The following is a 14,910-nucleotide window of genomic DNA, read 5'->3' on the forward strand; positions in this document are numbered from 1 at the left end:
ATGTAATGTTCGCTTAAAAAATACATATATTCAAAGATGTGCACACATTTTCAGCTTGTAGATCTTTTAGAGCCCCTCCACCTTGGGCCCTAGTAACTCAGTCCCACTTTCCCCCCCTTGTGACGCCCCTGTCTGTGCAGTGCACTGCTCGGAGTCGAAGAGACCAATAAATGAGCACAGGATTTGACTGTGAAGGTTGGTTTCACAATCACCCTCTCCGTGGTGTCTTGTAATCCTGTAATCTCCTCCCCGTCCCCCGTGACCCATTGTTCTCTCTCTGACTTGAAGTCACTTCCTCTGAAAGATGACATGATCCCTGTGCCTGGTCCACGAGGGGACACTACCTCATCACGTTTACATGTCAGGCCAGGGGTCTTCAACCTTTTCAGGCCAAGGACCCCTTAGTTCAGAGAGAGAGATGAAGCAGGGACCCCCACAACCTTTTCATAGATTCCATATAGTTTCATTGTTTGACAGCACAAACATCAGTGTATTTTGGATTCATGTCAATTTGAGTTTTCAGATATTTAACCACTTGAACCGTCAATACTTAAAAAACTTGACCTTTCACTCATACTTAGTACTGCTCTTTTTCCCCCCTACACCAAAGCTCTTTGCCGAAAATAGCCGATCTACAAGCTCACAACGGTGTAGATCGGCTATTTTTGGCTACAGTTCTCCGAATATGGACGCTATGGGCGTTCAAGTGGTTAATATAAAAAAAGAGAAAAAAGATTTGGAGGACCACCTTTAGTAACTCTGAGGACCTGCTAGGGGTCCCGGACCCCCTGTTGAAGACCCCTGTGTCAGGCATTTAGCTCACTGCTTCTCAAACCTATTTTGTTCCAAGGACCTCAAGTTGATAATATTTGACCGCTAACCTCCCCATCTACTACTACTAATAATATTATCTGAAATTCCATATTTTCACAAAACGCATATCATGGTGATTGAAACAAGGCTTTAAACTAACTAGCAACAGGAACCATAAAGTATTTATGACAACGTAACACATTTCATGTCAAAGAAGGAGATCTCCTTCTTAGTTCTGTGCTAATACGCTGATTAAATAAAAAGCAATGGGCTAGCTAAAAAACCCTAGCATCTAATGTGTTAATACCTGGCAGTCAATGTGTTAAGGTAAGAAAATCAAATGTAAAAGTTCGGGGGAAATGAATGGAATCCTACAGTATGTTGCTTCTGGTGCCAGAACAGTGCAACTAGCGGCCAATCATAGGAACTTTCATTTCCGTGTTTGTTTCGTTTTAAATCGGGACTACTACACCCCTGATTCAAACATGGTCAATTATTATAATTATTATGTGTATTAATGAGTGCTGAACTGTCCTCCCAGGGCTGAGGTAGATGTAAACATGGTCATAATCATTATAATAATTGTGTGTCCTCCCAGGCCGGGGTGGATGTAAACATCAGGAACACGTACAACCAGACGGCCCTGGACATCGTCAACCAGTTCACCACCTCCCACGCCAGCAAGGACATCAAACAGCTCCTACGAGGTGAGGGGGACGCCAGTCATACTTAATGGTGTCTGACGACTTTCACAAGTTATTCCCAGCTACGGTCCACGCTGCCACCTTTGAGTTTTGGCGAGTTCCTTATTTTTGACTCTGGATGGCGCTGTTCGCTAGCTTATGGGTCACCAATTATTTCCTGGGGTAACCGGAAAGTCTCCTGACACCTCATCCGAGGGGTGGACGACGGCACGTTGTGCCGCGACGTCACGTTGTGCCGCGACGTCGCTCGCGGTAGATCAGAACGTCCTCATTGAAACTGTAACACATCGATGACGTAAGCGAGAAAGAAAAAAAAAAACAGTCAATGATTGAAATCTACAAATCCTTTCCGTTTTTCGTACAATTTAATTTGTACTCTAGGACTTTCCAAAACTGTGTCGTCGTAACCCATCATCTTGCATTGGTCGGCCTCTGGTTTGTATACATCAGTGGTTCTCAATCTTTTCAGGCCGCGACCCCCAAAATAATCATATTTGAACTGGGGACCCACCCCAACCTTCACATTGTAGGAGTTGGCATTTTAGTTTGACTTGATCTATTCCATTGTGAAAATAGCTGATCTACGTGCTCACAACGCCTCGCTTTGCGAGGTGTTGTGACTTGTGAGCATGTAGATCGACTATTTTCACAATTTCTGACTATAATATTTGACAATTTGACCAATATGTTGGACCAGAGGTACTAAAAAAGTCCTTCAATTGTCACTTGCAGATGCGACCGCGGTTTTCCCGGTGAACCTGAGCTTAACGGTGGGGACGTGGGAGTGTGGGGAACACACACCACTGACTATTGCAGATGGAGAGGTTATAATATAGCTTTATGTAGGCACTCTTGCCGAAGAGACTCGTCGCCAATTTAAAGATATTTAAAAGTTATTTGGGGCCATGATGATTCCCATTATTAGACTAAGGATTTATATTGTCTGTGTTATTGTTTACAACCACAATTATTCATGTGTGGCAAGATCGCGGTTCCACTAGTTTTACTAGTAGGCTAGTGTAGGCCTAGAAGCCTTTTCATAAGTTAATTCAATGTTTTCCATTTAATGATTTAATTTATCCTCATCTAATCTTGCGCTAAAGCACACAACTGTTTTCGCCAGGTTTTAAGGCCTAGTAGGCTTTGTCAGAAGTTAATTTAATGTTTTCCCTTTAATGATTTCCTTTATCGTCATCTTGCGCTAATGCACTCAACTGTTTTCACCAGGTTTAAGGTCTTATTTTAGTTGTTTCTCATAAGCTCGGACCCTCCTTGCCCATCGGCCCCCACCGTTGCGCTCAGGTTCAGCGGGAAAACCGCGGTCGCCTTGCAGATACCATGTATAAACTTATACCGTATGTTGGTCCGTTTACGGTTGAGTGAGGAAAACAATTTTAGCTAAACATCCGGGGACCCCCCCAAAATAATGTGGGGACCCCTCTGGGGGTCCCGACCCACAGGTTGAGAACCACTGGTGTAGATGACGGAGGGGAGGGGGAGACGGAGCAGATATTGACTCCTAGCGCGGCGGGCCAGCTGTAAGCTCTAAACTCACAGTGCAGCTGTGTTTGACCCACGGAGGGGTTATGTAACATTAATCAGCTTGCGCAAACACCAACGAATATTTACTGTAAGCGGTCATGTAAATAGAGTACCACGAAGGAAACAATAATGAGTGCTACAAAGTAACCATGCAGGATGGCAGGTAAACGTGGAACCTAGCGTCTGTCCAAACATGTTATTTAACCCATTTAGGCCTAGAATTATTGAATGCTTTAACCAGTGAAAAATAGCAGATATGCAAGCTCACAGTGCGGCACCGAGTGCCGCGCTGCGAGCTTGTAGATCTGCTATTTTTTGAAAAAGTCGTGAAATTGTGTGCAAATCTTTGAATATATGTATTTTCAAAGCGAACGTTTGTAACTCAAATTTTGCTTCTGGGTGGTCCCTGGAACTAGATATTTTGAGATGGGGGTCCGTGGCCAAATACATATCATTTTTGGGGTCCTTCACATGAAAAGGTTTGAGAACCACTGACATAGTAGTCTCTCAAGAACAGACTAACTGAGCTCGAGTTAAGTGAGAAGGACCTTTTCTTTGACAATGGCTAGCCGGACTGCTGACATAGAAACATAGGTTTTTCAAAAAATCTTAGAAGGATTCAAAAGACACTTATAGAATCGGGTCAAAATTTTAATTTTCCCGATTTTTCAAAAATAGCAGATCTACAAGCTCGCAGCTCGCAGTTATACAAGCTGTGAGCTTGTATATCTGCTATTTTTCAATAGTTAAAGCATAAAATAATGATACACAATATAGTGTACCCGTTCTGAATGGGTTAAATAGCATGCTGGACATCATGTGTCTGCGGGCAAGCAAACGGCATTCATCGATCTATTCTCTTTAATCTGTAAACCTTGTGTGTGACCTGTGCAGGCCTGGAATTTTGCCATTTTAGGGGCAAGGCCACTTGGCCTTTGGTTTTGTCCATTGTTTGAGGGCACAAATGTCAGGGCAGGAAGGCCATCAAATAAAACAAGGTTCAAGGATGTACTTTATTGTTACATCTTTTGTACAGATACATAAGAGTAAAACAAATTTTTGTTCGGCTTCCTTACAGACAATGCAGTGATATATACAGTATAAAGCAGAACAAGAAAACAAGAAACAAGCTTTTAGTCCACTGAAAGAATGAATTGAATTTAATTAATTTAAAATTTTAATTAAATATGTAGACTATCTGCTATGAAATAAATAAATTGTGATATTTATAATCTGATCCATGCTCAGCCCTGCACCAATCAAAGATACTGGATTGGTTTAAAAATGGAGACTCAACAACAGACAGTGTTGTCTACATGACAAGAAAGAGACACTGGTGTCTACATATTGACAAGAAAGAGACAGAGGAGAAAGTGGTACAGTCAGCTGCAGGGGCATTAAGTCCATGCACTGTGGCCTCAGGGCAAGCCATTTTTTGGATGGGCACAAGGCCAAACTGAGGGGCAACGACAGCCATGGCCTTCAAAGCCTCCCTGAAATTGCTGCCCTGCAGGTGATCAGTTTGGGCTAACGAGTTGATCATTTTGTCATCGGTCGATGAAACACCGCCATTATTAACCAATGTTGTTTGCCGTGCATAAATTGTTTCTCTCGAGAAATCAAAGCAATCGTGGGTTTTCACTGTCTGGCACTGGGAGATCGTCGCACCATGCTTGATTTTCCAAGGCTATTTTTTTTTCATTGAAAAGGTTGCCCACCCCTTATCTGATTTCAGTGTTTAGTGTTTGAGTGTGAAGTGTGTGCGTGTGTGCGTGCGTGCGAGTCGGTGGATGAGCGGGTGGTGGGTGGTATGCGCGCTCGCTTTCGCGCATGTGCACACACAACTCTACAGTCGCAGTGTTGCATATTTGTGTGTTAGTGTTTGTGTTCCGTGCTCTGTAATCCGCCGTGGCCGGGTTTCTTTGATGTGCGTCTCCAAGCATGGGAACCGGGGCGCGTAATGAGCACTTGTGTGGAAGTGGGAACACGCCTGTGCCTCCCAGCACCGGCAGGGAGATCCACTCTCGCGTCGTGTTTACCAGTCCGCTCTCTCTCTCTCTCTCTCTCTCTCTCTCTCTCTCTCTCTCTACTTCCCAGAGAGGACCGAGACACGAATAAGTCCCTACAAAGCCAGCCGACACGCGTCACAGATTAAAGCCGTTTAGAACGGGTACACATTATTGTGTATCATTTTATGCTTTAGCTATAAAAAAAATTGCAGATATACAAGCTCACAGTGCGGCACTGAGTGCCGCGCTGCAAGCTTGTAGATCTGCTATTTTAAAAATCGTGAAGATTTGAATTTTGACCTGATAAGTGTCTTTTGAATCCTTCTAAGGTGTTTTGAAAAAACCTATGTTTCTGTGTCAGCAATCTGGCTAGCCATCGTCAAAGAAAAGGCACTTTTCACTTAACTGGAGCTCAGTTATAGTCTGTTCTTGAGAGACTACTATGTCAGTGGTTCTCAAACTTTTTCATGTGAAGGACCCCCAAAATGATGTCCGTGGCCAATGTATTTGGCCACGGACCCCATCTCAAAATATTTCGTTCCAGGGACCACCCAGAAGCAAATATTTGAGTTACGAACGTTCGCTTTAAAAATACATATATTCAAAGGTTTGCACACATTTTCACGACTGTATCAAAATTAGCAGTACAAGCTTGCAACGTGGCACCCGGTGCCGCGCTGTGAGCTTGTATATCTGCTATTCTACCACTTTTTCTAGTCACATGTTGAAATACTGGATTCTGATTGGTTTAAAACAGTGAATAGGCCAACAACCTTGAGTTGGCTCATGGACCCCGCCCACTGAAACAATTAATGATTGTAATATCCTTGCAAGTTACAACTGTGTTTTCTTTCATTTATATGGAAAAAGTGGTAGAAAAGCAATTTACTATTCAAGGTTGTAGGTTTTTGGCTGATTTACCACTGTTTCAGGGTTGTGCCACGAGCCACAGGCGAGTGGCAAACAACCCTGAAACAAACAAACAACCAACAACCCACTCCCTCTCATAGTGAATGGCTTACTTCTTCAATAGTTAAAGCATTCAATAATCCCAGGCCTAAATTGGTTAATTATTGATGTGGTGTTGCTTGGGCCCTGGCCTCGGGAGACATCATGACTCAAACCAAAAAATAAAAAGTGCTAGTAGTGTTGTGACAGCACTGTGGCATTCCACTAAAACCTCTGCGGTCGCAAACTGTCTTCTTCTATGACTATAAGACCCAGGTCTGCGTCCTGAAAGCAGAGCTTAATTTGCTCCCGTATGTTTTTGTGAACTTCCCGTCCTGTCCTCTTATCACATTCCCAGACCTTGTTCTTTTCTCGTCTTCGAGTAGGCAGGGATAGATATGTGCGGATATCCGCTCGCTGGATAAAGCATCTGTATAACTTTAGACACTCTAACCATTATTTTATACTTTGGCCATTCAAAAATTAGCAGATCTACAAGCTCACAACACGGCACTCAGTTCCGCACTGTGAGCTTATAGATCTGCTAATTTTTTTTAAACCATGAAGAATTTTAAAGTGAACTTTTGTAACTCAAATCTTTGCTTCTGGGGGGTCCCTGGAACGACATATTTTGAGATGGGGGGTCCGCGGCCAAATACATATAAGTAAAAAAAAAAAAAAAAAAAAAGCTTAGAAGGATTGAGAAGACATTTCAATCATAAACTTTTATCCTGCACCTTTTGTTGAGCAATACTGTCGATGTTGACGAAATCTAAATGAGCTCTCAATACGTATTTATATGATTTCCTGAAGCTAATTTGAAATGTGTTCCTCTCTGGTCTCCTCCCCTCACTGCAGATGCAACAGGTGTTCTGCAGGTGAGGGCTCTGAAGGACTACTGGAACCTGCACGACCCCACCGCGCTCAACATCCGCGCCGGTGACGTCATCATGGTGAGTCATCCTCTGAGGCAGGGGTCTTCAACGTTTTCAGGCCAGCTGAGAGAGAGATAAAGCAGGGACCCACACTACATATTGTATGAAATTGTGTTGAAGATTTTCATCGACTTGTTTGACAGCACTGTCATCATTCCATGTTGGATTCATGTTAAAGGGATATTCCACCTTTAACAGGGAAACACCTTATGGGCTTCTCCACACACACCCATTGTAACTTCAAACTCCATTTTATCTATTTGATAGATTAATCAAAAACACCCATTATTTTTTCTGGTGACTCAAACTACCCTCCTAATACGTGAGCAGACCATGTCTTTTCAATAACCTTTTTCATGTATTTTTTTATAATTATTTGGGAAAATAAATACAAAATAATAATACAAAAAATAATTATTAAAAATAAATGAAAAAAAGTTATCAAAAAAACACTGCCTGCTCATTACATGTATTAGGAGGGTAGTATGAGTCACCAGAAAAAATAATGGGTGTTTTTAATGAATCTATCATGGTTAAAATGAAGTTTGAAGTTACAGCAGGCAAGTTGAGGCTCAATGAACTGTCAATGTTTGTAATTTGTTTAAAGAAAAGTACTGTTACTTTAAAAATGTAATCAACGCAGGTTGAATGCCGCTCACGGCTTGCTCACACTACCCTGAAGCACTGAGCCTCGTCCTCTCCACAGACAAAACGCAGATGCGCGACGCGTTGTCGCGACACATTGTTTTAGATCGTTATTCACGTTGAGGGTGCGTCAGAATCATAAATCATGCATAGACAATCTCAGTTTGTAGAAAACACCAGAGCACTTATAAAGAGTAGCGCAAAAAAAAAAAAACACGGAGGTCTCGAAACCTAAGACTGACGTCGGTCGCCACTCGCCGTGTGTGTGTGGGCCGGCAGTGGCGTCAAGGTATGGCAATATGACTGGTGTGAGGGCGCGCGTGCAAGACACCAGTCATGTTTCCATATTAGCAACAGGCACGATTACAGCAGTACATTTTATTATTTCCCCCTGTAGCCAAGGCATGGCAGCTGCCATAGCTTGCCATACCCAATTGACGCCTCTGTGGGCCGGAGTAGACAAGTGTCTCACTCACTTACTCACTCACTCACACACACACACACACACACACACACACACACACACACACACACACACACACACACACACACACACACACACACACACACACACACACACACACACACACACACACACACACACGCGCACACACACACACACACGCACACAGACACACAGACACACACAATGAACTCTGTCCTTTCTCAAAGGTGAGTGTGCGGGTGTGTCTGTGTGTATGTTTGTGTCAGTGTATCAGTGAGGCATGAAGGTTAGTCACAGAGAGCAGTCACAACAGTGGCCTCAGGCTCTCTTCATCTCAGCCAGAGCATTTACCTGTGTGTGTGTGCTCACATTACCTCACAGCATTAGCCAGGGACGTGCTGGCCATTGGGAAAAGCGGGACAATTCCCGAACGGCCGGTTCATTCCCGGCCGGTCCAGGCCGGCCATTAGGAAAAAATTAAACTGTTTGCACAAAAGTAAAAATGTAACTGTTTGCACAGAAATAGTGAAAACAGCAGATCTACAAGCACACAACGCCTCGCACCGCGAGGCGTTGTGTGCTTGTAGATCGGCTGTTTTCACTAGTTTAAATCATTTTTAAAATGATAAATACTTAACAAGCGGCTTTGGACATACAAGGTTTCCACCCGACAACGATGAAATATAACTCTGTTATTGGCCCACTGGCTTGTCACTTTGTCACAAATCTTTGAGTAGCAGCAGCGCTATAGAGAGAGATCTCTTTCTATAGCGCACAATGAGGTCCAACTCGTTTTCCCGGGCTGAATCAGGGGCCCAGCACGTCCCTGCAGGGGCGGAGCGTCCGGGTAAGCTGGGTAAGCGGCCGCATATAGGCCCGCGAACCGCGGGGGCCCGGCCGTCAGCCTCCGACTGACTGTCAGTCTCAGTCCAAATGACCGTCAATCTGCCTGACCGTCCCCCTCCCTCGCAATTGGGTCCCCTTTCTGTATCGCGCTGCCTCTGTTACACCTATTTCCTGTTTATATTAACCTGGGTAAAATGTCGCACATTGGGAAGTAAAGGGGGACACACACTTTATTGTGAAGGACAACAGGAAGAGCAGACAGATGTCATGGCTTGATTGGCTTCTATTCACAGACAGACAATATGTTGTTTACGTTTAGTGTAGTGAGAAGTGTAGTGGCTGCAGTGGAACCGCGCACTTTCAAAACCTTTTGTAATTTGTATCAATTAAAATATACCACAGACACTTTCAAACGAGACAGGCAGCAATGCACAACACAAGCAAGCAATTAAGGCATTACTCATGACGGTGGATATTGAACAATTATGCCAGCGAGGAAACTATACAATGATTATCATCAAGGATACTTTCTGATTCTGGAACTGGAACAACTAATCTGTGAGTATTATTGCATGAACAGATCAACTGTTAGGACTTCTCTTCTCTATCGTGCAGCACTGCAGCTGAAAGCCTGTATCAACAGAATAATGTGCGTTTTGGTTGCATAAGATGTGATGCACAATTGCTGTGTGCATACTATTGTGGCTATGTGTGCCAGTCAGATAGGTCTGTAGCCTAACTGTTTTGTGTAGCTGTATTCATGTATAAAAATATATGGCATAAGGCATAAAGAGCTTGACATAGCGTGGAGGCGGCGGCGGCGGGGAGGGGAGGGGGGGGGGGGGGGGGGTGGCGTGAGACGGGTAAAGGGGGCCCGAGCATTGTGGCTCGCATACCGGCCCGGTTCTGAATTGTTCCGCCACTGCGTCCCTGGCATTAGCTCACAACATGACACACAAGCTCCTATAGGTCTGCTATTTACATCTTACCTTTAATGACATGCCCTGCCTAAAATATGGACAACCAGACTGAAACTGTTTAGGTGTATCAGTTTATTTGATTTGGATGTTATATGTAACCAATGAAATAGCATTAAAGGGATATTCCACTTTCAAAATAACTTTTGGTCATTTTATCTTCTAATCAGGCGTTTGGGAACACCCAGGACAGTTTTTAAATGTCTTCATTCAGTATTTAGATATTTGATATTAATTTCCCCCCATTTTACCACTGACCTGGGTATTCCCAAAAGCCTGATTAGACTAGAAGTTCTTTTTTTTAAAGTGAAATATCCCTTTAACAAAGAGCTACATTGGATGCATTCGAACATAGGTTTTACCATTTCCACTCCACAACCTTATGTCCAAAGATAAAGGTTTCCAGCTGACAGCCTGTTTCTAGCGAGATTGTATCATTTGCTTTTCTTAATTGGATTATTTCAGTGTAAATAGTTTGGCAACACCTAGTGGCAGGTATTGTTGTTACACCAAGCACTCAGCATCTCTGTGTGTGTAGGAAATTACAACTGTGGGAGATGCCAAGGGAATACAGTCTTTAACTCATACCATGCAAAAAAAGATGATTTCTGTAATAAAATTGTCTTTTTAATTATGGCCTTCCCTGCCAATCGTCTTTTGTCGTCTTTCTTTAAAAAAAAAATATATATATATTATTATTATTATTTTTATTTTGCATGTTTAACCCCCATACCAACCCCATCTTTCAAACATGGCAGCCATGTGTTTACATTTGAAGAAAACATAAGGGCTGCTATCTCTGCCTGAACGGATTTCCAAGCATATTTTTTTGTTTGTTTGTTTGAAAGCTGTGAAAAGCGTGCACATGCATATTGCATGATCTGTGCACGAATTCGTGCACCGGCGTGCACACTATTTTTTAACCCTTTGTACCATTTTGGTGGCGAAACGGCAATATAAGAGGTCCCACTTCACCGACTGTGTTAAGTGCCGTGTTTCTTGGTTATTAGTGAAGCCAGACTATAGTACTTGTTTGACTGTTTTTCTTACCATCGTTCCGGAACTTTATTTTGCCTTTGCTACTCCTCCCACAGTTTTGATGGCACGCACTTGGGCCATATGTCAAATCAACCGGCTTCATCGGAACTCATATGCTTGCATTTTGCAGATACTTCTATAGTTTAATCTATGAATTTATTTGTGAATTAATTTTCTCCTTTGACTTGAATGGGAAAATACAAAAATGTAACTTTTCCCAAATATGGTCATGATGATGATCATAGATGTCTGATGTAATCATATATGGGCTTAGTGTTGATGGCATCAGGGTCAGGGATCTCCATACTGTATATGGGCATAAAAGGGACACCTGCTTTGGATCCAGGGGAACCCAGGTTTTTTTTTTCCTGCAAAGTAACCATTTTGGACAGGCAAGCTTTCCACACGATGTGCAGAAAAATGATACATTTGGTCTAGGCAGCCCGTGCACACTAACTTATTTTATCCATAAATAATAATATTTTTGTATTTTATTTTTCTGCAAACCTTCCAAAGTTCATGAAACGGCTATAGATACGGTCGACCTGCAGACATTGTAATTGGTCGGGGGGGCTTGGTGTGATGTCATTGGCTCTCTCTCTCTCTCCCCCGTCCAGTGGCGTCAGTTCAGCAAAAGCTAAGGTATGGCAACATGACTGGTGTCTTGCACGCACGCAAAGCCAGTCATGTTGCCATTAGGGATGGGACGATACGCGATATTATCGTTTATCGTGATAAAAAACACTCACGATAATTGTATCGTGGAGATTTAATATATTGTGATATCGTCCTCCGATGCACTGGGATCAATTCACCTTTTATTTGCTGAGCTGCATATCAGGTACCACTTAAACCCTCTATAATTGGTCAAATGTAATACGTACTTGATGCAGTCTTTTCTCTCTATCAAATGTCTTTGCTAAAAAAAATAGCCGATCTACAAGGTCACAACGCGTTGCAACGCGACGCGTTGTGAGCTTGTAGATCTGCAATTGTTTGCGATAATATCGTAAATCGCGATTTCTTTTCTCACAATAATCGTGATATGACATTTTCATATCGTCCCATCCCTAGTTGCCATACCTTAGCAACAGGCATGATGAATTCAATTTTTAGAAGTACATTTAATTTCTTTCCCCCTGTAGCCAAGGTAGGCCATAAAGGAGTGTGGATCACTAGCATCCTTTAAAATTGCCCTGAAAAACCACTTACAGGCAGCAGCCGTTCGCAACTGGTAAAAACCTAGCCCAACCCTACCCTCCCCTGCCCCTTCCTTGTATACTTACTGTTTGTTTAGACTTACTGTTTTCTTTTTTTTCCCTTTTCTTTACATATCTACTGCATAGTACTGTGTTCTATTTGTCTGTCATTCAATGTTATATGAGATACTTTAATGGTTTCCTGTTGAAATAAGCTTAGTCTTTTCATGGATCTCCTTTTAGTAGACCTTGTACCAGTGAACTGTACCGTCAAGAAACTCTACATTTTCCTATGCAAACTTCTAATAAAGCCTTCAATCAATCAATCAATCAATCAATGGCAGCTGCCCTACCTTGCCATACCCAATTGACGCCTCTGTCCCCCATGCAGGTTCTGGAGCAGCACATGGACGGCCGCTGGAAGGGCCACATCCATGACAGCCAGCGGGGGACGGACAGGGTGGGCTTCTTCCCCCCGTCCATCGTGGAGGTCATCAGCAGACGAGCTGGTGAGGATACGCACACGCGCACGCACAGGGCGCGTCCACATATCTGGCTCGTAGGCCCGTGCACGCACAGACATCAAAGGAGGCTTGAGCCCCTGCCCTTTTACCCGTCGGTAAAAAGTGCCCTCTCCAGACCACGAATGCAGTTTTTACTGTGGTGAAAGAATTGAAAATGCCCCTCTTTCCATGCCATACCTGAAGGCAGCATTCAATAGAATTTGCCTTGTCCAACATTTCCGGAACTTGAATGCAGCATCTTATGTTAAAAGAATTGGTCTCACTGTGTAGAAATGCATGCCGTTACACCACATCTCCAGTATTGATTCGATTATGCTTAGTTCAGTGAGGTATCACACACCGAAAATAGGCGACCTCCAAGCTCACAACGCGTCGCGCTGCGACGCGTTGTGAGCTTGGAGGTTTGCTAGTTTCGAAATTTCCACCAAAAGGCCCTTTTAGAAATGTTAGCCCCTGCCTCTCTAATGTTCTCTGCGCGTCCCTGCTGGCTCGTAAGGCGGCCTATTGCGGTGTTACTCCCTTACCTTCGAACTTTCACACTTGAGTGTCAACAAAGTGACATTCCTCCTGCGTTTAGGTCTGTCCAATTGGTTAGTGAGTGTCTCTACCGGGTCATGGTTCAGTAGATGTTCACAAATTATATTATAATAGTTGAAATGCAGTATTTTCAGCCCAACTCAGCTGATTCGCTGCCCACAAGGAGCGCGTGAGCAATTAGGGGTTAAGAGTATTGCTCAGGGACACACATCAACATTGCCTGGAATCGAACCTGGGACAACCAGAGGCTCTGGTTCCCCAGGCGGGCTATTCTCTTAACATGGGAGTGGATGGGGGTCAATGCATCTGTTGCGAGATACGCGTACGTACCCACATGCTCACTCAGTAAACTCACCCTCGCTCTCACTCACTCCATTTGAAACACATGCACCGATAGTCGAACAAACACAGCTAGCAATTCTACAATTCTCTCTCTGTGTGTGGGTGTGTGGGTGTGTGGGTGTGCGTCTGCAGTCGTGCATTTGCTGTCATTTCATTGCGTAACGGAGTCACTGGCTGCAAATCCAAAGGGACGACTCATAGCGTGCTGAGTCAGCAGGTGGCTTATTGGACCATGAACACACACACACACACACACACACTCACACACAAACACACAGACATAGGCTACAGCTAAACACGAACACATACACACACCATAAAACCCAGAGTATCACTCATGAGGCGATGGTCTGTCTGTTATGTTGTGTAAAGCGACTTTGAGTATACAAAGGCACTCTTTACCTTCAAGACATGATCCGTCCATAAACAGTGAAAAATGTGGCCTACATAGCATCAGCTTGGAACAAAACTAGCATCCATCGAACAAAGGTCAAAGGTGACAAGAAGGGACGCAAGGAGAGAGGAGCGCTAAGGGCCGCGGTCTGAAGAGGTGAGTCTTTTTAGTGAAAAAACTCTTGACACTCATGCACACATGAAAAGGTCACGACTGGTAACGTGCAAATAGTGGAATATCACTCATTGTGAGGGCGTGTTAGTGCAAACACGCACACGCACGCACGCACACACACACACACACACACACACACGCACGCACGCACGCACGCACGCGCGCGCGCGCGCACACACACACACACACACACGCACACACTGAATAATGGCAGTGCTCTCCTATGTTGACTTATTTTCACATACTCATTCACCTCCCTTCAAACAATGAGAGACACACACACGCACGCACGTGTGCGCACACGCACGCACGCCACACTACTTCTGCTAAGCACTGGGGTACATTTGACCGTGTCAGAGCAGCTTAAGTCTAATTCATACTTGCCTCCAATTAACAAATTAGCACTGTTGGAAAATGAAGGGCCTGCGCAAAACGACAACCTATAAGCACCCGTCTGGCACTGCTCGTTTTGTGAGTTATCCAGGAATGATTGGAACACATGCGTCACGGGGAGGCCAAATGACGAGCTAGTGCACGGTTAACCTGATGAAACACGCTGTGCGTGTGTGTGTGTGTGTGTGTGTGTGTGTGTGTGTGTGTGTGTGTGTGTGTGTGTGTGTGTGTGTGTGTGTGTGTGTGTGTGTGTGTGTGTGTGTGTGTGTGTGTGTGTGTGTGTGTGTGTGTGTGTGTGTGTGTGTGTGTGTGTGTGTGTGTGTGTGTGCGCGCGCGTGTGTGCGTGTGCGTGCGTGCAGGTCTGTGTCTCTGTGTGTGTCACACACCAACACGCGCTGCGCTGCCAACTCTGATAACATACAGTAGTACACACAGTGGTTTCTGG

The 14,910-nt window shown here is 44.0% G+C and overlaps 1 protein-coding gene across 2 annotated transcripts in view; it reads left to right on the forward strand.

The window, feature by feature from the left end:
- Window positions 1–14,910, forward strand: part of caskin2 (CASK interacting protein 2) — a 177,334-nt gene that overhangs the window by 126,392 nt on the left and 36,032 nt on the right. For both annotated transcript variants that reach the window (XM_080724985.1, XM_080724986.1), the window contains 3 exons: window positions 1,412–1,520; window positions 6,875–6,969; window positions 12,493–12,610. In XM_080724985.1, the coding sequence (XP_080581111.1) occupies window positions 1,412–1,520; window positions 6,875–6,969; window positions 12,493–12,610 (322 nt within the window). The remainder of the gene's footprint in view (window positions 1–1,411; window positions 1,521–6,874; window positions 6,970–12,492; window positions 12,611–14,910) is intronic.

The sequence above is a fragment of the Nannobrachium achirus genome (assembly GCF_963921795.1).
Source record: "Nannobrachium achirus genome assembly, chromosome: 4".
In the NCBI taxonomy this organism is placed as follows: Eukaryota; Metazoa; Chordata; class Actinopteri; order Myctophiformes; family Myctophidae; genus Nannobrachium; species Nannobrachium achirus.